Source organism: Montipora foliosa, chromosome 1, assembly GCF_036669935.1.
Source record: "Montipora foliosa isolate CH-2021 chromosome 1, ASM3666993v2, whole genome shotgun sequence".
NCBI lineage: Eukaryota > Metazoa > Cnidaria > Anthozoa > Scleractinia > Acroporidae > Montipora > Montipora foliosa.
In genome coordinates, this window is record NC_090869.1 from 66953527 (window position 1) to 66976482 (window position 22956).

A 22956-nucleotide genomic window follows, 5' to 3' on the forward strand; every position below is an offset into this window, starting at 1 on the left:
TGATTTTTCTATTCCCGGTCAAATAACATCATTCTTAGTTTCTCTTGGAAACGGAGCGCGACTTGGTGGAAAAGAAATGAGACCTGATAATGACAATGTCATCAGCCTTAAATGCTCAAAGACCAGATTACTTGTATTTTATTTAAAACGTGACATTCGTCGAACAGTAGTTTAACTCGGATTTCGTATTGAGGTGGGACAGTTTCCCTGACATTGGCACGCGAGCATGGAAATTAACGATTGGCCCGGCATTACCGCCGGTATTCCTAAAACATTGGATGTCGATGCAAGAACTGGATGAGAGAGAGGTAATGCACTTGTTCCATGCCACCACTGTTGGAGTTTGCCGCCATCTTTGGAAGAAGAGTTTCACGTCAAGTGCGCCCGGCTAGGTAACTTATCTTCCACTGATTTGCCGCCCTTGAAATGTCACCTTGACTTGACTTCGCATTTGTGTCGCAGGAGGGAGCCCGGCATAACAGAGTGAAGCAGGACAAAAATTGTGTGGTGGAGTCACCTTGCCGAGTTACCATGAAACACATCAGTGGGTCGAAGTGGAGTTTTTAATCGGGGCAAACATAAAATTATTTCTTCTATTATTTCTAAATAATTGTGTCCATTAACAGCATTTTTAATGACACAAGGTTTAGTAAAACATTTAATAATAAATATCAGCGATAAAAAACTTTTGCAACGTTTCGAAGACTCCATGTCTTCATTATTAAGCTAAGAAAAAAATAATGAAATAGTTTTAGTTTCCATTTTATCTAGCACGACGATAGACTATTTTTGTACTTCTAGCTTAAACCTTAATTTTTGAAATATTTTCACACTTATCTTATGTATATACATGTATTTCACTAGCTCAGTTTTTTATTAGCTTGATAATGACGACATGGAGTCTTCGAAACGTTGCAAAAGTTTTTTTATGGCTGATTTTTATTCTTACAAGATTATTTTCCAGGCCCTAGCTTGCATAAAAGCCACAAGCGCTAGTCATGTGACTGGCAGGTGCTTGAAGTTAGCGGTAACGTAGCCTGCGAGGAGGTTCTCTTTCTCCCAACCCCTGCTCGCAGGCTACGATAAACGGGGACATCTATAGCTAGCCAGCCAATCCGCCTTTCTTGCGATTAAACACATTTTTGTAACGATATTCGCCTTCCCTCTGCTCCGTAAAACGTTTTAATTTTAACTCGTCTATACAAAGTTGCCGGGGAATTTCACCATGTCAACACAAATGGTAAATGAACTCGGCGGCACATGCAGCCCACACCACTTCCCCCTCAGTCCACATAAGGGCAGGGAGACAGGGGTGAGGACTCGGGATCCGAGCGGAGCTACAATCTTGTAGCAAATGTAACTAACATTGAGGATGACATGACATAAGGAAGAAAAATAAGATGGACCACGAGATCGCACCAAATAAATTGGCTTATATTTACACCTTTACACTCAGTTCACGTGAGAGAATATGTACTTATCACCCACTGAAGGATAAAAAGGTCACAAATTACACAATTTTGGAGAGTTATTAATAGCTTTGATTGTTCTAGGGTTAATTGATCAGCTTTGTTTTTCTTTCCAATTTGTCAATTTTCTACCAGCCACAACTTGGCATCGGCGGAACGTGTTCGATCCTGCATTTTCCTGTTTTTATGCCTCCACAAACAGTCTGGCGAAAAAAATGACAGTGTTAATATTGAAAGGATGCAAAACTACTCTTTAAGGGGGAGAAAAAGAAGCGCCTTACAACCGGAAACCGTGAAAGCGTAGAAGATTCTACTTAATTTAGAGGTCGCCAGTCGAAAATGGGGGCTCTCGTATCAGTAAAGCCGCTTCCGACTGAGAGATTTAGCTCGATTGTCCATGGGAAACGAATCAGCGAAAAAAATCCATCTGTCGCGTTAAGCTAACAATATTATGCATCTGTGGCCCCACTGGAGATGTGAGCAGAACTAATAACATCGAAACACAAGTATAACCATCTTTTAATTAAAGATACGTAAGGCAATTGGTCAATATCAAAAGTAACATAATACTCTTTGCTTGCTCCTCCAAAATCTTGCATAAGCATTGTTTTTATTTTCTCTTGGGACTTTTTATAGCCTCAAGAGAAACTGGAAACAATGCTTACGCAAAATTTTGGAGGGACGAACAAAGAGTATCATGGTATTTTTGATAGTGGCTAATGTTACTTCGATTCGCAGTAACCTGAAGATCGTGAGTTCAATTTTCCACCAGCTTATATGTTTTAAGGTGCGCTTCTGTTACGCATTTTCAGACACTTACACATTTAGTTCTTGTGAAAAGCATTTGATTAAGAGTACACTTATTTTTTGGCGTTATTAATGACTCTTGAATTTTTACAAAAAAGTCCGTTTAGTCATTGGCACATCAGACTGTTCCTTAATTGTTTTAATCTACAATAATGACGTAAATATGTGAACATCGGTGGTCGTCAGCGCTCAAGTTATCGTTGCATTCTCTAAAAAATCCCTAAAAAGTACGCTTACTTATTAAAACACTTGTGACGTTCTTACCAGAAAAGGTGACGGAATTCCTTTCAGGAAAAGACTGCTTTGTCAACCATGTCCATTGACGCAATCATGAATACATAAAATGCCATTTGTGTTATTTTTTCAATTACAATCTTAAGTTTAGGCAAGATTTATTTCTGACCACGTAACTCAAGCCTTAAAATCAAAGTCAACTACCCTCTCTACTACCTAACAGTAAAATCACATCCCGTGACCGCAGGTGAACGGTAAGCCTGAGAGATTTTAAGAGTCGGTTTTCGAACCAAGTTCACACGTCCCAGGGAAGAATCACGTTTATTTCTTTAACTGAGCTATCGATAAAACAGAATGAAAGAAAAATTCAACGTAATTATTAAGATTGCTCTATTTAACAAAAAGCGTATTTTTTCCCAAAATTCATTGGACGGGCATCACAGGGATCTCACTAGTTCGCTGCATTTAGATTATTTCCGTTTAATCGGCCCGATGTTACCGTAAAAGGGCGAGTAATTGATTTTATTGAAAACAATAGAAAAATGCAAGTTGACAATGTTTTGTGATTATGCGATTCCTGATTACTAACTTGGGTAGATTAACAACAATCAAGGCCACAGAATGGCAGACTGGCACAAACAAAACGAGAGTCTTCATCTCCTCCCTCCACGCTAAAGAGAAAAACTTGACTCATGTTGGAGGCAAGTTAAAATTGGCTGTCTTCAACCCGTAAACGAGACGATCTAAATGAGTCGAATTTACCTGCCCACGACTGCTGAGGGAAATAGTGGCTTGCTAGTGCTATTTTATCCGGGTAGCAGCAGGATGCCGGGTGAAAAGCTTGGGAGCTCAATTCTTCTGATGCGGATAAAATCAAAATGGGTGGGTTTTTTTTTTAAATTGGAACATTACTTGTGAAAAATAGGGACATGCATTTTATGGCAATTTGTTGTGTTTGAACAGGATCCAGTCGGCAATTGTTTCAAACTTCAGCGTCGAAATTGTTCAGTCTTGTGTCAGTTGTGAGCAGTTAATCTGTTCACATAGTTCCATGCAATGTCGATTCTCGCTATGAGCCTGAACCGGCTCTACCGTGAGCACCGGAAATGGAGTTCGCCTTCAGTTAGTTGCAGGCTCCGGTTGTCACGCAGTGGTCGCCGTAGATCGTTAGCAACTGAACGCGTAAATCATAGCATTTCTCGGAAGCAGTGAAACTGTTTTTGACGGGTTGAAGGTTTACATGGGGGTCACAACCAATTTCCACATGTGAAGAAAAAATCGAGTTTCCGCTCGTAAATAACTTATAAAGAAAGGGCTTTACCGGCTATGCTAAATAATTACTTCGTTCGGTAACTTAGTTTTCACAAATCTCGATTGTTTTAGCTGAGATAGCTCATTCACTAAGTAAAATAAAGTAAAGGAGAAAATTATTCTTTTTCAATCCCTCTGGAATCCGATACCCGGTCCATTTGAAAGTGTTTGACCAGCCGAGGCGACAAAACAAAACAAAATAAAATAAATTTGCTTTTTTTTATTAATTTTTAAGCTTTTTATTAACGATATTTCCCGAAGCAAGTTAGTTTGAAAGAACTTCGAACACATGAAAATCTTGGAAGTTTTCAAATTAAAAAAATACTTCCACTGAAAATTAATTAATCGTCTTCAGTTAATGTGTAGCAAAAGTGGTTAATGTTTCGTAATCACGTTTCTGATTACAGACAATTTAAATGTGTGATTTTCTCTGCATTGTCCTTTTTCGGTCGTGATGAATTGGTACCTTTCATCAAATGGGCAAGTCATATCATGTGTTGCCATTTGTCACTCACCAAAATAGAATTCTCACACCGAATTTGTTGAGTCCGCTTCCTCTTGTGGAAATAACAGTTCAAGGGCAAAGATTGAAATTTGTATTCGAAAGTTTTCTGTTGTTAGGAAAAATCCCGGCCCGATTTTAGGGCAGAAAACTTTATATTACTAGTTCTTCCCAAAAGTCTGCGGAAAGAACGTGCTTCGACCCGAAAATGCAAGGTCACTTCCATATAAAGCTGGCTGCAATGAGCCGATCCCAAGATCTAAGATGAATAAACAATGAGAGACGAAATGCGCTGTAAGCTAAAAGAAAACATCGATTGTTTGTTCTGTGCGGGTTAATTCCTACATCGGATGTGTGTCAACTTATTTGTACCGGTAAAGCCGGCCAGGGGAGATTGTTGATACAATTTGGCTCGATGCGTTTTCTTCTAAGCAACGCAAGTAGCTACACTGCTTCGAAAAGATTAAAAAAGTGACGAAATCTTGCTAAATGAAAAGAGGCACACCATCACTAACGCTTTTAGCATTATCACAGCTACGGCGTTTTAACATGCTCTGTGCTCTGTGTAATAACAGAATTACATCGCATTTGGCCTGAAAGATATCTTCGTTTTGATTGGCTATTGCTTGATAAGGTCGCGACATCCTGTCATCTCTCTCACGTGACATAGGTCGTATTTAGCCAAAGCGCTTGCGTATTTCCCTGCTAGTTTGACTACACGTGATGACCATTAACTCGCTTGTGAAACGGGGCTCTCACATGGGAGAAGATATGGCGACCAACATTGACGAGAGCCCCGAACGCAGCACAGACGGAGTTGCAGGAACGCCGAAAGAAGCGGCCTTACGTGAGCTGATGGAACGAACGAAATATCCTATCCGACAATTCAACGGCCAACGCAGATATGGGCCTCCTCCGAACTGGGATGCACCTCCCCCTCCACGTGGCTGCGAAGTTTTCGTAGGAAAAGTTCCTCGAGATTTGTATGAGGATGAATTAGTGCCGGTATTCGAGTCGTTAGGAAAACTGTACGAAGTCCGGCTCATGATGGATTTCAACGGACAAAATCGCGGCTACGCATTCGTTGTTTACACTACTAAAGAGGACGCAAAGAAAAGTGTCAAGACATTGAACAATTACGAAATCCGTAAGGGAAAATGCATCGGGGTTTGCAGTTCGGTAGATAACTGCCGATTATTTGTAGGAGGCATTCCTAAGAAGGTTAAAAAGGACGAAATTATGACTGAAATGATTAAAGTTACGGACGACGTTGTGGATGTAATTGTTTACCCGTCCGCCCAAGACAAGACGAAGAACCGAGGGTTTGCATTCGTTGAGTACAGTTCACATCGCGCTGCAGCTATGGCGAGAAGAAAGCTTATGACCGGTAAGATCCAGCTATGGGGACATCAGATAGCAGTTGATTGGGCTGAGCCAGAGCAAGAAGTCGACGAAGAGATCATGGATCAGGTTAGAGTTTTCTTTAAAACGAGCACATCGTTCCCCAAACAGAGCCCCTCCCCCAAAGCTGAGGGTGCTTGCGATATCTCCGAGTGTTCTTTGCATTCCTTGTGTACGTTTTGCTTACAAAAACCCTGGTAATATTTGAATGATCTCTTGCTGAAGTTTGTACCATTAACGGTCGGTGCCCCTTTGTGTTGAATTCAGAGTTGTGTGGAGAAGTTTATTTGTTGATGTCGTGTAATTTCACTTCTTTGTTCAGCGGAGCTTGTCTTTGTAGTTGTTAAGCATTAGCTTTTTATTGAAGTAATTAGTTACTCTGTTCAGTCCTTTGTCGTTTCACAACAGTTATGTCGGGTTTACGGTTTCACGTTAAAAGCCGCTAGACTTCAATGGAACCGCAAGGTATATCGATATAATACTTTTCCTCCCTTCTCAGGTGAAAGTTCTTTACGCTCGAAACCTTTTATTGAGCACAACAGAGGACACAATAGAGCAAGTTTTCAGCAAATTTGGGGAAGTCGAGCGTGTGAAAAAAATCAAGGATTATAGTTTCATTCACTTTCGAACCAAGGAACAGGCGAGGGCAGCCTTGGATGCAATGAACGGTAATAAAACTTTTATGTTTATGTTTTTTGTAGATCGATAACTGTTTAACAGGTACACGGTGGGTTTGCCAACCTTGTGAATGCATTCCCCGTTTTATGTCAACGAAGACCCGCTTCGTTTCAGTAAGCGGAATCAGTTGTTTGATGTTTTCTTTTGTTAGGTTTAAGTAAAATTTTATACTTGAGTTACCAACTTTTGTTTCATCGATGTGTAGCGAAAACTTTCCCAGGGGATACCGGTATGACCTCACCAAGCGGCTTTCAACACACAAACATGGCATCGCTGGTTTTTGTTTTTGGGGGAAGAAAAATAAGCTTAATTTAAAAGGAAGGTGAAAGTATATAAAAACCTGGTTTTGTCTCGCTTTTCTGTTGGCAGCTCGACTTCTTCGGAGTAGCGTGTTTTCTTTTTCGTCAGTTTCCCTAGTGATGTGAAATCGAACACTTAACATCAGAACGTGCCTTCTGTTTATATTTACTGATATTTGATCCGTATGTTATTTCTAACTGGAGGTCCAAGATTTTGATCTTTTCCGTGCCGTTGGCAAGTTTCATAAACCACTTTACACATGAAATCTTAGCTGGAGAGTAAATTTAGTGGTTTGCAACTGTAGAAAAATACCATTTCTCGCGTTGAAGCAAAGGGTGTTCCAGCAAAGGTATCTCGTAAGGCACTCATTGAGTTCACTGCCGTTTTCAAAATGTGCTCGCATTGAAGTTTGTTCATTTTATTTTGCCGATCGTCGAATGTTGAAGTAATTCGAACTGGTGTGTGGAATGCTTTGTTTTTACTGAATTGTAAGTCTTCTTTCGATGCAATTTCCTGGCTGAAGAATGATTGACCTACCAGAACGTACACCGGAAACGTGACTGTCATAGGAAGGCATTGAAACTCGATCTTCCCTAATTTCGCCTCTATTAAATAACTCTTTCCTCTGCTTCCGTTCAATTTTCACACATTTGATTTTAAGATGATCTTTTCCATATTTAGACCTTACCTTGGGAAAGTATATACGGTTTAAATCTTTATTTTTAGTACTAGAATGATTTCTTTCTCGATTTTCCGACTTAAAAGTTGATTTCATGTACACTTTCCAAGAGGGAATGATGTATTATTCTTCAAAATCTAGAAACGTGACATCGTTTAGACCAAGACAAAACTATATTTCCTGTGTTTTCTTTAAGCAGTCATCTTCATCTTCATGTTAAGCAGTCCTCTACCTCTATATGTTGACAACATAGCAGGAGATAAAGAACTATTTCATTTTTTAAGAAAGAAAGGGAGATGGTTGAATTCTCATTGAATATGTTGCACCTTGGGAAGAATATTTTCAAACTTGTTGCAAGGGTTTATTATCATTATTACAAAGTGTTTATTCCGCAAGCTGAATAGTAGTTTTTATTTTTATTAAGGGAAGAATTCTCAGAAAGAACCCATGTTGGGTCTGTTCTGGTAACACATAATTTATCTACAAAATATTTTAGGGTCACTCACTTAATTTGTGCGGAGGTGCTTGATCTTTATTGTTGTTTTTATTGAAGGTATTCCAGAAAACCTTAAATAACTAACACCAGTCTAATGAAGACACTTTGTCTTAGTAGAACATCCTGAGTTATGCTAGTGATTCTGATTGATTCTGATTTAATTAAAATTGAAAGATAAAATTTAAAGTTAAAAGAAACAGAACAGTAATTTTTTTTTTGCTGTTCAAATCATGTTCCTCTGTGACCATATCTCATATATTTCCTTAAGTCCTTTCAAACACTCGTTATTGTACCTTATACAGGACATACAATACGTGATAGGGCTACTACTGTAACTCTTGGTTAACTCCAAGGGTACCAAAAAATTAAGGCAAACAGGAAATCGACCTTGGACCTTTTGGCCAAGGGGTTAGAAAGCTGCATGAAGACCTGTTGAAATTAGTGACAGAGGTTATGTGTCCCAACACCTTTTACCCCCTCTGTGCATGGGTTGAAGTACATGTATGTTTTTAGTGGTAGATGAATTATTTTTTTAGTGATGTTTTTCTTTCTGAGCAGAATGCCACGTTGGTAGAATGTGCTTAATAGAATATGGGCAAGAAATGAAGCATTGATAGGAATTTACCTGGTTTGCATGCCTTTGGGACTGGGTCATCCATTGTGTTGAATTGCATGCGCTGTGATTTATTTGTTTGGTTTGATGGTTAAATATCTCTGAAATGTTTTTTCAGATTGTTAAGGTTTAAATTTTGTGGTATTTGCCAATTTGTCTTCTTTTTTTAACTTGTTAGTGATTAGTTTCTGGTTACCGTCTACTAAGAAAGTCATGTATTAGAGCAACTAAAAGAACTGGGGCTGTTCACAGTGGGAATTCACTTAGAGGCAGAAGTTATGTGACATGTAGCTAAGCAACTTGGTTATTATTGAACATTACAATGTAGCTTCTTTTGTGTCTTTAACATAACTATATAATATCTGGTCGTATCATGCAATGGGAAAACAACCTCTCTTGCTATTTGCTACCTTTTGAACTAATACGGGATAGAGTAAATATTGTTTAGGCTGTAATACCAACGTGAGACTCCTAGTTATTTAGCTTGTTGAAGATTGCCTAGAATGTTGGCGATTTTCTTTGGTCCCACTTGCACAATCTTCTTTTCAAAAGCTTAATGGTTCAGTGTATTCTTTTGTTGTGTAACTTACAGACTTTATGGAGAAGACAAAATTTTACATACACTGAACAAATTTGTAAATTAGTCAAGAGTTTGTTCAGTCTTTCAAAATAACTTGGAAAGAAGTATAACTTGCAATGTCATAATTTTAATCTTACCAATGATTGCCAAGTGTTGAATTGTGGACACCACCCTTTGATGGAATGTTCTTCATGGAAGAGACATGCGGGTCATAATTAGTATCGTATTGTCTGTTATGACCCATAAATGAACGCTTCATCTGAGAGTCATGTCAGGGGTAACATTTAAAAACTTTTATTTCTTGTATCTTCAGGTCAGGAACTGGATGGAAATGAAATTGAAGTGACACTAGCTAAGCCGGTGGACAAAGATCATCGACAAGCTAAGGCAGCCGCAAAAGCTGTGATGAGTGTCACAACATATCCTAGTTTTAATCCGTATGACTACTCTACTAACTCTGCAGGATATGGCTTCCCTGCTTACAACAGTCAGTACCTCATGTATGGGACCCCAATGGCTACAGGAGTTGGGTAAGGGTTGATTGATGTCTCCTGTGATTTTATATGAGCACTGTGTTTTAGTGGAAATAAATCCTGATAATATTTTGAAGTTAACAAGAAAATTAATAAACATGACAAGATGATGACATCCTGTCTGAAAGACTTACATGGAACAAAACTTGGTCTATCATCATTGCTTCTTCTGAATGTAGTAATAATAATAATAATAATAATAATAATAATAATAATTAATATGTAAAAATATCAAGGATCCGTTACCAGGATTAATCATAGTAAAATCTGGTAAAAATTATTAAAAATATGAGCTTTCGACAGCCAGTCTACTGTCTTTGACAGGTAAACAGCTGATAAAATGGCATGAATGGTTAAATATAGAGAGTGATATGCATGTTTGGAGGAATGCTAAAAGCACTAAGATTAGTGTTTGTTTAAGAGAATGTTGTATTGTCTAGGGAGTGGGCATGGATTGTTGTCCGCCTCAACTGTTACAGTTTTGGCCGTATGCCATGACTCAAGTGTCTTCCTAATGCAGTTATTTCTTTTGTCAATAATTATAGAGTTATCAAAGGCAATTACGCGATCAAAAGTCCCTGCATGTTTTGCAACGTTTGAACCTTTAGCACATTTTTTTAAAATTCCTGATATGTTCTTCCTTCCTGGTGCTGAATGATCTGTTTGTTTCACCAATGTAATTTCATGGACAAGATGCACACGGGATTTTGTATACAACATTGCGTTGATCCTCCTTAGGAGGTCGAAACTTGGGGGCAGGGAATTCCTGTTGGAGATTTTTAATGGGTTTGTTGGTGACTTGAATGTCATGACTCTTAAGGATTTGCGTGATCGTAGTGGCTCAGTCATACCTTTAATGTAGGGAAGGAGCGCAAAGTTCTGTCGATTGGTTGGGTCAGCCCATTTGAAGAAAATATTGACTCATTCCTCAGGTGTTGAAGATTTCTTTTTAATAATATATGACTGAAGTGATTTTTGGCATGTAACCATTAGACTGTAGTGCGGCGCTAATTCGAGCAGTTTCACAGGCTTTACCAGATTCAGAGTTGGGGAGGTTTAAAGCTCTGTGTAGAAGTGTCGCAGCAGGGCTAATTTTATGTTTTCTGTTAACATTCTTTTAAACAAACACTAATCTTAGCACTCTTAGCATTCTTTCTACGTTTTTTTTAATTTATGCATATCACTCTCTATATTTAAATGTGTTACTGGTTCATGTCATTTTATCAGTTATGTTTATCCGTCGAAGACAATAGACTGGCTGTCGAAAGCTCCTATTTTTAATAATTTTTACCAGAGAGCGCCTATTCAATTTCGCTAGTATTAATAATAATGATAATCATCATCATCATCAATAACCAAAGATTTCAAAGGGCTCCAAATTTTGACTAATACAGTCCTACAACAGCATTCCCTGGATCATTCACCATTTTCAGGGGCTTCTTTACACACAAGTAATGCAGGCTCATTTATTTGCTAAAATAAAGCACAACGACTTTGCGACTAAAATCTGTGAAATTCCGAAGTTCTACATTTTCTTTTTTAATTTCAAGCCCTGTTTAAGCTGGTGATGGATCTCATGTTGACTTTGACTTCAAACTCAGACATTAACTGGTGAATAACAGTTATTAGTATAAATACACAGGTGATTATACAAAATCGCGCGCTCTCATTGGCTCGCTATCTCGGATTATCAGCTGATAATCACCTTGACGGACAAAATGGCTGCCAGTAGTCGTTTTGTGACTGTAAGTGAAGATGATTTTAGCGTTGAAATGTTTTTTTTCTCTTTTTTGAAATAATCACCTGTGTATTTATACTAAAACAATTATGCGCCTCAGGCTCAGTGATTATCGGTGAATATTCACCTTGACCTCGTCTCGGTGAATATTCACCGATAATCACTTCGACTTCGGCAAATAATTGTTAATTATTAAATTCTCAACCTCGGATAATGCATTTTGCGTGCTCTGATTGGTTCACTCAATCTCGGTTATCAGCTCATATACCTTATTTTGACCTTATATGGTAAATGATTGCGCTTAGCGTTGCTAAATCCTAGATTTTTTCTGAGGCCAATTACCACCCTAGATGGCCAGGAGGTAAATTGGCCTAATTTTCTGACATTTGGTCTTTAAAAGTTGATTAAGCAGTACAGTATGACCTACAGTACAGGCTTAGGGTATGTCAGCATTACATGCGTGTTTCATGGACGAAAAGATGCCACATTGCACGCAATCTACACACAATTTACACGCGCTAAACACGCAAGTAAAAAAAATACACTCAACTTTTTCGCAAGTGCTGTCACTTTTACACGTAATTTGTATTGGTTAAGATTCACAGCAAAATAATTTTCTTCAAATCCTATTAATATTTTTGGGGTATTTAAAAAGGCTTGATTGCTGAACATCTCGCCATCAAGCAACCAATGTTTGTGTGAAAAAAAGTTGAGAGTGACATTACGACACGACATACTGATATGACTGCGGCAATGAAAAGCCCAGTGGATTTTCCCTCTACTATCAACTTTGCATTGACCTACAGAAACGTGCAAACAATAAAATTATTTTCAGTTTCCCTTGCTATCATCTGCATGATGACAGTGAGGAAATGCGTTCAATTCTTCAAATTTCTCTTCGATACTAGACTTAGCTTTGCCTACGTTTCTCAAATTCGAGTTCTCAATACCACTTCATTCATGACAAGAAGAGACCCTAATGCTGACCAGAGCTTCATGCAGGGGATGTCATTTGCATAGCTTTGTAAATAGATTCATTTTGAAGACTCCAGTTTTCATTTGTACGGAATGGTGTAATTTTAAACAAAACGAAAAAATTACACCCTTGCACAAGTTTTTGTTGACTTAACGCAAAAGCTCAAAGTGGAGGCTTCCATTCTTTTTTTTAAAGGAAACACAGACCTACCTTTATGCTTTCTTGAAAGTGGGATAAATTGTTTAAATTACATCCCAAGAGTGAAATCTATTGGATGACTTAACCCTTTCACCCCCGTGGGGTTCCCCATTGACGAGTAAAATCGTCTGGCGTTAGACAGAGTAAAATCTATAAGTGGCACTCTTTGGAGTGAAAGGGTTAACAGCTTTGTTTGGTTGTGGAGGCCTTGAAGCAACATCTGAGCATCATGCTGGGTCAAGAATTTTAACTGTTAAAAGACATACCATATATATTTTTTTCATATTTTGAACTTTGTCTGAAAACTGATACATCAATTAAATATTGCATGGTTTGAGGTCGTGAAAGGGCCTTTTCTGCAAAAGTCTTTGAATTGATGTAACATGCATCATTTTCACAACTACCATTGAATTACAAAGAATTTGCAGGCCACCTCCCAGAGGTGCACATATCCTAGAACTTCTAGGGTGAAGGAGCCCTAAAAGTTATTTTTTTTGTTTTACCAAACTTTATTGTTCACTGACTTTCAGAGGAGTAAGACCTCCTTTTGGAATGGTGCGGACAAGAGGACGAGGGCGGTCTGCCGCTGGAAGCAGAGCAGCTGGAAATAAGGGCATGTATTTAGCGACACCTGGTGGTTACCCATTTAATGGTTTTAGAGGTTACTATCCAGCAATCAGACCTGGTTGGTATGGAGAGAGCTATGGAAAGAGACCAGGCAGACAAGAGGTATTTTTTGCTTTAATTTTATTCTCAGTAGGACTAATTTCTTTTAGAAAATCTTATAATATTTGGAGATCATTCTTTAAATTCCTTTTGGAGCCAAATAAAACTAAAATTTCATTGGTTCTTGATACATAGTGGAGTTTTCAATTTTGATTACTTTATCACTCTTGTTTTGAAGATTTTCTTACTCCATTCTCTCTATATCTAATTTACACTGATTTCTGAGGCTAGCAGGGGCTATGTCACATTCTATTTAGGGTATTGTCATAATAAATTATTATTGTGTGATGACATTCTATTTAAAATTGGGTTGACTTGGGTAGCTCAGGCATGAAATGATTTTTAACTTTTGAATTAAGTGATGTACTTATTGTTGCATTAGGAACGCATGTTTGATTTGGTGCCAGGAATGGAATTGACTCCCACAAACCCCATGACCTTGAAACCACATGCTCTTAAATCACCATCCCAGGTGGGGAAATTTACTGCTTATTCATTTCAGTTTACTGTATTTGCTGTAGTTTTTTGGATACAAGGCACACTTGGTTACATAACATGCACCTTTAACTTTCAAACTGGATGGCATTTATGTCAAACTGAAAATCTCATCAAAATACTTAAATAGAGGAATTTGGTTCAACTCATCATTAGTTATGCTGTCTAAACTGAAGATTGCAGAAAATTGGCATAAGGAAATTCAACTAGAATTTAGAGAAAAGCCTTTAAATCCTGCTGTTATTAGCACTTTCTACCAGGTGTTTTTGTTGTACAACACTAACAATTGAAGGCCATCGTCACAAACGTTGGTTTGAGGCCACCATTTTAGAATCGCATTAAGGGGAAGGCCGGGACAAGTTTAACGTACAAGATGACGGCAAAAGATTGAAGAACCATCCCTGCAGGAGTTTTGTTGCGAGAAGATACTTGGCTATGAGAAACACCTTGAGTTTAGATCACATTTGGAGCCAACAAGCAATTTCTTGGAGAAAAAAATGCTGCGCCTTATAACCGAAAAACTACAGTATTTGTATTGAATTTCCTAGTGTTCATGTACATACAGTGTCTCAGATCTGTTATCATTACAACATTTTTTTTTGGTCCTTAATGTAATTCCTCTTACTTTGGTTACATCTGGTTTGCATGAAATGCATTTTTCATACCACATATATCAAAAATTTGCTGTGAGATGAACTTTTCCACCCATGTGGGTTCATGTACATGTACTTATCACTTTGTAAAGTCGTGAAGAGGAAGACGACTCTGCCAGCTGCCTCAACATTTTGTATTGAGTTTGGGTTAAAATTCTAATGTATTTGGGTGTCAGTCACACATAACCAGTAATCTTAAAACCACAAAACAAAAGCAAACAGACCGGATATTTTCAAACAACTCTAGCAAACACACAACCAAGGAATCATTTCCTTGGAATCTCAAGATAGTTCAACTAACGTTTCATTGGTCAAAGTGACACATAAGCGGACCAAGTCACAAGGGATAGGGAAATTGATTAAAAAGAAGCTTTTAAAACATTTAAGGTATTTTTTGAGTTGATTAAGTCATTAATTAATGTCGCTGCAAATACACAACATTAAACTTTGTGCGCACAAACGACCAACTTTTTTTACAAGAGTGCTTGTAAATCATGCTTGAAAGTTCGGGGTGCAGCTTATACACGAGTCTTTACGGTGTGTTTGAAGATTGAAGGAGACTGTTCTCTCATGGTAGCACATGCCATAGTAAGAGAGGTTTTTTTCCATTTACATCATTTGATGGACAGTTTGCATAAACAAACCTGGTCCAGCTATTTGTGACAGCTTGCACTTATACATGTAGTTCTCTGTTAGGAATAAACATCGCCCATTTTGTCCATCCTTAGCAACATGTAAATTATAACCAACAGTTTGAATTGCAAAAATTGCAAAAATTGCGTTCATAACTGCAAAGATCATAGCTTCACTTGATTAAACACAATGTTAGGAAACCTTTGTAGTTAAGTACAGTGGCTGGAATGTTCAGTTTTCAAGTTGTGAGAATCACATTTCTGTTTTAAGTACTGCAGTAAATTGCTGGAATAGACTGACTTGGCCTCGATTATGTTAGAATGGAATGAAACCTCAATCTCAATCTAGCTAGAGCTGGTTTAATTGGGATCAGCGGTTAAAAGTTTTAATAGGTCTGTTTTCCCATTTCAACAGATCAAACTCTGCCACTATTTGAGTGCAGAAATTTTTGGGTCATTAAGGTGATTTGGGCATTCCATAGGGAATTGTTTAGATGTCAAGCTTAGAGCTGTTTTTGTCACTGTGTTGAATCTTGTATTAATGAGACCTTAAATATCAGATAAAGCAGCTGCTTTTGTATTTAATATGAATAATTAACAATTGCATGTGTTTGTCAAAGGTGAGGAAAATATTTAACACAATAATTTGTCTGTCACCTCGACAAAATGGCTTGTGGCCATTTTGAAAAACTGCTTAGGTGATCATTGCGTAATAATCACCTCATTGACAACCAATTTGCACAGAGAATTTAATAGTCACCTATGTAATTGTACTAAAGGGGTTTAGATTCCTAAAGAAAGTGTAGTGCTGTGTCCGTGGGGATCTGAAAACCCGAAATGGGTTTATCAACTGAGTTGATATGGTAATTGATCACCATAGAGAAGTTTCAAAGCTGACATTGAAAGTGCTAATGACCCTTCATCAGAGCAAATGATGAAGGCCTTGCACTCAAAATGTCATCTTTTGAATTTCTTTACAGTGGTCATTTTACCATGTCAACTCAGTTGACACCCCAGTTGACAAGTAAAATTGTCTGGCGTTAGAGTAAAATCTGTAAAGTATCACTACCAGGAGTCAGTGGGTTAAATATGCAGCTGTTTTTGCATGAGCTTTTACATGTAATTTTAAACAATTCAAATTTGTCATGAAGTGCCACTGCCAGATACGCATGGGAAACTATTGAATTAACTGTAGGGGTTCTTGTTGGCTTCTACAGGTTTTGGAGGATCTTTGTCAAAAGAACCAATGGGGAAGTCCTGTTTACACTCTGCATAGCACTGTTGGTCCACAGGATATTCAGTTGTTTCTTCACAAGGTTGGAACCATTTTAAGAAAGTGTATCAGCAGTATTAATTTTAACTTTTTAATCATTAAAAGATGAAGTAAATGATTAGTTTTTTACACAATCATCTTTTTTGGATGGACACTGGCAGTTTATTACGATAAGTTAGATAGTTTTCCCTTATGAAATCTTGTTAATGTGTTTGTCCCCAGTGGACCAATAACTATTGGGATAACTTGGACTGATCAACAGTTCAGATCATGCTAATTCAGGGTTCCAGATAAGTTTTTAAGGCAGAGTGTCAACAAGGAATTCCCACAGGGTAAATTTTCCACTGCTCGCACCAAACCGTTATAAATTTTCTGTTAACTTGTGATGTCGTGTAGCTGACCTTGTAGGGTTTTTGACCCGAGACCCCCCTCTTTTCCGAAACACTGATAATTGTCTATATCTCCCTCTCTCCTTGCTAACAATTTGTGTGTCAAAGGGGCAAGCCTTGTTGATTATAAGGCAAGATTTTCCGTGCTGGGGTTATGTCCTGCTTGTCAATACTCTTCTTTACACTGTGTGTCTCCAATGCCTGATCCTGTGTTGCCATTAGGAACTCTTCACTTCCCCACTTTCCCTCATTAACTTACCTCTTTTCATACACTCCCATTAGTTCGGATCCCCTTCCTGCTTGGTGCTTCTTACAAATTGACCTTGGAGGAGTTTGTTGTAGTACATTTGGGCCTGTTCTTTCATGCACAGAGCTTTGTCCTTGCCCAAATCTTTCTCCTTGAGAACTTCCTCCTTGCATATTGCTGTCGGCAACTTTGCTTGAGATTCCTTGAGTTACTTGCTCAGGCTTTTTACCGTAGTTATTCGGTTATAAGGCGCACAGTTTTTTCAAGAAAAATCTGTCTTTGGGTGGCGAGTTAGTGCTAAAATTGGGGTGCGTCTTATAGCCAAGTATTTTCGCGCAACAAAATCTTAAGATCACAATTTGAGAAGAACTTGCAGTTTAAACAACACAAGAAAAGGACACTAGTTGTCAATTTAAAAAAAGAATAGCGCTTTTAGAGACCTTTAGAACACTAAACGACGTCAAGAAACAGTGTGGAGATAAAACATACCTTCTTCGTTCATCCAGCCTTTCTTGTGCACTGAAGGTTGCATCCTTGGTGGCATGTTGATATTCAGCTGTCGAACACCTTTGAATATGACTTTCGGTGGGAGTTTATCGCCGTTCGCTTTCGCTTGAAGTCTGAAGTCTGAACTCTGACTATTTATTACGTCGGAAGGTTCAATGTATGCGTTGTATGTTATGATTTTCAGGTGTCAACTTTTAGCTTTTGTTTTTGCGTATATCATTAAACGTGTGACTTTTTCACTTTGTTTACGTTAACAAAAAGAGTTCGCATGCCAATTGTGTAAGGATAATTGTTCTCAAATTCATCACATCCTTTTGATAACTCTCAATTTTCGGGTGCGTCTTATAACCGAGTATTTACGCGTACTTTTCAGTTTGAGAACTTATCTTGATTAAATTGCAAAGTTTGGGGTGCGTCTTATAACCGAGTGCGCCTTATAACCGAATAACTACGGTATCTCTACATTCAAACCTAGTTGTTTTCATTCGCTGTCCACCGTCAGGTCTTTTTTATATAGTCTATGTACATCTCATCTGCCTGTGGATGTAACACACGATTGGAGGCATGTGATCCATAGCCTGCAGCTCTTCTTTCGTCTACTTCGTGTCCCTTACCTGACAACTGATACAGCTCTCTAATTTATTGTTTTGATCATGTTGCGCCATTAAGTTTGGATTATAGTATCATCGTCACTCTATGAAAAGACTCCTTCTCTTTTATGTCTCTATGGTTTATACTGTATCATCTGCTTCAAGCACTGTAAGGTACTTATAACCCCCATTGTCCTCACTGTTCAATGATCTTGTTGTTTAGCTTATCCTTTCCTTCTGGAATACTTTCCTCCTCATAGTTGCACACTGAGATATTCCAGACTCCAGCTGAACGTCCTCTGACACGACTCCAACTGTTTGTGCCAGTGAATTGGTTTTCATTCTTCTGATTATTATTATTATTATTATTATTATTATCATTATCATTATCATTATTATTACCCTAATCCTCCAGACGATGCTTGGTCTCTAAGCCCTAGAGGCTAATCAGTGTTTACACGTTCAGAGTGAATACCATCTCCTTGCAGGTTGTTCTGTCAACAGAAAGTCAAGAATTATTATGAACGTAAGGGCATACTCTGGTACCAGTGACCATTCTTCATTTTTCTTACAGGTGTCCCTTCCTGGTCTGGGAACTCAATATCAGCCACCCAAGCTATGCCGCACTGTTGAAGAAGCAAAGAGTTATGCTTCAGAATACACACTTCAACAACTTGGTGTGTCAGTAGAGGGTATGTCTAGGTAAAAGCCATGTTTTTATCCTGAAAGTACAACCTAAAAACCTCTTTCCTAATTTTGCTTGTTTGTGTATTTCTAGTGGTGACTACAACGGCAACAGCGGATTTACCATCCACTACTGGCCCGCCAATTCCGTCTACAGCAACGTATGCAGCCCGCCCTTTACCCCCAGGTAGGAATTGTGATTTATAAGTAGCTTGCCAGTTCTACAGTATCTTCAAGTCAGTTAATGAAAAAGAATAAACAAAAATGTCAGTGTAATAAATGTTGGGAACTTCATTGCAGTTAGTTAACCCACTGATCCCTTAGCCGCCCTTGGACACGGGTCTCCAGTTGATGAGTAAAATCGTCTGGCATTAGACTGAGTAGAATCTGTGAAGTGTCATTCCTCAGGTGCCTTAGGTGAGGGTCCACAAAAGGGTTCTCAAATCCCACCTTCCCGCCCATTGGTTTATGTCGTCTATGGATAAATTTGACAGACTTCACCTCTTTTGCCATTCATAACTTGACTACAAAGGCGGTTTACACACGAAAGAGCCATTTGTGCCAGTCAACACTGGCTAATTAGAGATATTAAATTTGCAGTCACAACAACTGAATTCCGGTATCCCGCTACTTTTCCATTAGGATTCTGACATCCCAACCTCATAAAAATAGGAAATCTCACTCCTGCTCATTATTGAAGTCCCTACGTCTCACCCTGTTTTAAGTTTGCATCCAGAGTATCACCACAAAAGATAGCCAAATCCCACATCCCACCAAACCTATTGTGGACCCTCCTAGGATGCCCTGAGTTGAGGAGTAAAATCATCTGGTGTTAGGAAAGTAAAATCTGTTAAGTCTTACTCCAAGGGGCCAGTGAGTTAAGCAACTGAAGCTGCTGCTAGTAAGCTTTAAAAAGATCATCCAGTGTTGAACAGGATTTGAACACATGACCATGGGATGCACTTGCTGCACTTACGTTGCCAGTAAAGTCAGCTAGGGGTGGGCTTTTTATGATAACTTAATATTTCATGTTCATCCTGCAGTTCAAAGATGTGACATCAATAATAATACGCATATTTTTAATGTGAAAAATGTTAGATTTGTAAATTCAAGTTTAATACCAAATGTTACTGTCTGATAGTGTTAAAAGATCTTACATAAAATTACCCCTTGCCATTTGGGGGGGGGGGGGGGGGGCATTGACGAGTAAATTCATCTGTTGTTAGACAGAGCAAAGTCTGTAAATGGCTACAATCTATAAGTGGCCACTGGGAGTAAAAGGGTTAATAGCAGTACTTTCTAAGAATATATTTAAGGGACATTTATTATGCGTATGCATATTTAAATGAAATTTATGATTACTTTAACAGGTGCGTACAGCCTGCCGAATTCTGGCCGTCCAATTAGCAGTGCAGAAGGTGGATCATATCCCTCTGGTTATGTTCCAATCAGCAATGCCCCAAGCAGTGTTGCACCTGCACATGCAGCAGTGGTGGCAAAACTACAAGGCTCATGGCCAGGAGGGGTACCGCAAAATCAAGATGGCGCAATGTATGGCAATTATGATGGATACGCTCCAAGTGAGCAAGGTTATCCACAAAATATTTACCAGCAGTATTAATGGCTGGAATTTCTAGAGATAATAATATTAACAATCACAGATATGTTGTTTGGAGAGCAAGTCGAGCAGAAAGCACCATGAAGTTAGAAAAATTAGAATACTGGTGAAAGTTGTTTGTAAGCCAGGAGCAAATCTTCTTAGCATGAGATGAGATGACTATTTTAAGGTGGCTTGAACCGTTTCAAACATTTTCAGCGGCAATTTTACCGTTGCATCTCCTCACGTGTTTGGCTGAACAAAATGCTTTCATTATCGTGACTTAAATTTCATTGTGGTTATTTAAAGGTCAACAGCAAAAGGGCCCTTACTTTTGCATATAGTCGTGTCTTAACATTTCTTCATACTTGAAATCAAAGGTGGAACTTTCATGGAAGTTCAGAGTTTCATGAAATGGTTTTTCAAGTGGCTGCAAAATATCAATATAGTCAACCCTGGGGAATAATTTGGTTGTTTCATGTATTATGTGCCTGCTGGTCCAAACAAGTTATGTGTGTTTGTCTGCAATGGGGTATGGTGGCAGTTTTGTTCTGTGAACAACTATTTTCATTTAAATGTAGTTATGTAGGAAATTGTCAAAGAAATGGAAGTGGGTATGGTTAAACTAAAATTTAATCAAGACGAATAATGAGTTGTTTGTGTTTTTTTTTTCCCGTAAAATTAGAGAAGTTAATGTTCAGAATAAAATGTGTAGCTGTGACACTAGGAGAATGAGAAAGCGAGTTTTAATGATTGTTTGATTTTGTAAGGATCACTTTTTTGTCTTTTTAGAAGGGTGACATTTTTTGGTGCTCTGTTATTCACGGTTTTTAGGAAAAAGCTACGAGTCACAAGCAAAATATTTCAATGTTATATTCAATTTATTCATCCTTGCGTCCTGTTCAATTCGCTATTTTATTGTCTTACAACAGTGCCCATTTTAAGTCGTTCAAAGCAGACGGAGGAAAAGAGAGTTTTAGTTTATATTTTTGTTAGAGAAAACTCAGATATTTATAGACAAAAACAGGGCTCAATATGTTGGTGATATGGAACTTAACGCTTGAGAACTGGTGTAAATACTCGAAAATATTCTCAACCTGAGATATTTTAAATGCACTTGTGCGGTGTAAGATAGCATTTCCAAGCTCATTCAGTTTATTTTGTTGGGACGAGTGTACGAGTTAATTGATGGTCAGATGATGTCTGTGGGTGGAAATTGAGATTTGAATTTTTGGGATTGAATGGTACACAAAGTCAATTTCAATACGCATCGTTCGCCCAAGCACTTAGTACAAGTTCACTGCAAAGCAAATTCTCGTCATTTTGTGTACAGTTCAAAGCTCTCAAAATGAAATACTTTATAAACTTGCTTGGAGTTTTTGCAGTTGTTTTTAAGAGGCTAAAAAGAAAGAACTGTGGAGTGAAACTTGCCATTCCTGGCACACATAAAGCGATAACTTTGTTGAACGAATAGTCTGTTTTCATGGCCAATGGTTATCAAGCTATGTTGGACAGGAATTCGTCTAATTCTTCAGTTCCTCCTTTTCAGCCTCTTGAATGTCAAATTTAAGAATTTTGAGTTCTGCTCCGGTGGTAATTCAGATTGTGTATAGGATGGCTATTGTAATACTTGTAAAAGAAAGAAAATTCACCGGCAGCAGAAATGGAGACAGTCTGCATTTCAGAAATTTAAGTTCCATCTAGAAGATGCCAACAGAGAGAAAGTCTATTTACAGTTTAACAAGAAACTATAAGCGGTGCCAAATGTCAGAGCCTGATTTCAGTAGAATGAATATAGCGAACACAGTCGAGCATGCGTTTAGTATATTAATTAGGTATGATGATAGTTAATTACGCAAATTTTGTGAGTTACTGTTGATGAAAAAAGCACCACTTTTGAAACTCGTGAATTGCTCACCATGTTCCATTCATTTGGGCTTTTTTTGTTTGATTTGCATCATGTAGGGCGTAAGTTAAGGTTACGATAATATTGTTCTGTTCAACAGTCATATTTTGTTTACTTCGATTTTGTTTTTATTTATTTATTTTTATTTTGCAATTCACGAGTTTCAAAAAGGCCCTAGCCCGACCAATTCGAAAGCAGTTAAGGATTCACAAAGCTTTTTAAATATGCTTTGGCTTGCAGTGGCAAGATGTGCAGAATTATAAGCAAGGTGTTTCCCATGCGTGGTTGGTGTGGGAATTAATGTAGAGTTAATGTAGTATTACCATGAATTAAATAACGGTACAGATGAATTAGCCACCAATAAAATCTCATACGTGGTACCGGTCATTGATTTGGTGTGTTGTCTTGCAGTTGAAAAGTAACAGTTTAAGAATAGTGTTGGGGAGCAAGGAAGTCGCTGTGGCGAGAGCACTCGTCTCTCGCCAATGTAGCCCAGATTCGATTCCCAGACACGGCGTCACACGTGGAACTACAATTTTGTTTGATCTCTATTGTGCCCCGAGAGGTTTTTTTCCGGGTACTCCGGTTTTCCCCTCTCTTAAAAAAAACTTACCTATGATTTGATGCGTTGAGTTGATTGATTTCCGTACAGCGTTGTCCCCAATAGACCTCTTTAGCTTGTACGTTTTGTTTTCCTATTTCAGACCACGTGATGTTCTCAAGGGAATTTTCCTTTAGTTTT

General features: G+C 38.2%; 1 protein-coding gene and 2 long non-coding RNA genes across 4 annotated transcripts; 1 reads left to right on the forward strand and 2 right to left on the reverse strand.

Annotated features, from left to right (window-relative positions):
• Window positions 1–1413: 1413 nt before the first annotated feature.
• Window positions 1414–3426, reverse strand: LOC138005953 (uncharacterized). Its single transcript, XR_011123832.1, has 2 exons — window positions 3273–3426; window positions 1414–1672 (listed from the first exon to the last, which is right to left on the reverse strand). It is a non-coding gene; the product is annotated as an uncharacterized lncRNA (long non-coding RNA).
• A 1589-nt stretch (window positions 3427–5015) lies between these two features.
• On the forward strand, window positions 5016–22605 carry LOC138005903 (APOBEC1 complementation factor-like). Of its 2 annotated transcripts, none has more exons than XM_068852085.1 (9): window positions 5016–5793; window positions 6224–6392; window positions 9384–9600; window positions 13046–13244; window positions 13624–13713; window positions 16239–16337; window positions 18602–18729; window positions 18806–18898; window positions 20082–22605. In XM_068852085.1, exons 1-9 carry the CDS (start codon window positions 5047–5049, stop codon window positions 20116–20118), a joined length of 1779 nt encoding a protein of 592 aa, XP_068708186.1. In that variant the 5' UTR covers window positions 5016–5046; the 3' UTR covers window positions 20119–22605. The 2 variants fall into 2 exon arrangements, with proteins under 2 accessions (XP_068708186.1, XP_068708181.1); XM_068852080.1 differs by having other exon boundaries at window positions 18602–18719.
• LOC138005960 (uncharacterized) lies at window positions 17836–22875 on the reverse strand. The gene is made up of 3 exons (XR_011123833.1): window positions 22828–22875; window positions 18430–18521; window positions 17836–17974 (listed from the first exon to the last, which is right to left on the reverse strand). It is a non-coding gene; the product is annotated as an uncharacterized lncRNA (long non-coding RNA).
• Between the last annotated feature and the right edge of the window lie 81 nt (window positions 22876–22956).

Excerpts from the sequence above, each read along its gene's own strand:
- LOC138005903 (XM_068852080.1), top strand. The coding sequence starts at position 5,047 with ATGACCATTAACTCGCTTGTGAAACGGGGCTCTCACATGGGAGAAGAT. Across the intron at positions 5,794-6,223 it reads ACGAAGAGATCATGGATCAG|GTGAAAGTTCTTTACGCTCG; the intron begins GTTAGAGTTTTC and ends CTCCCTTCTCAG. Across the intron at positions 9,601-13,045 it reads CCAATGGCTACAGGAGTTGG|AGGAGTAAGACCTCCTTTTG; the intron begins GTAAGGGTTGAT and ends ACTGACTTTCAG.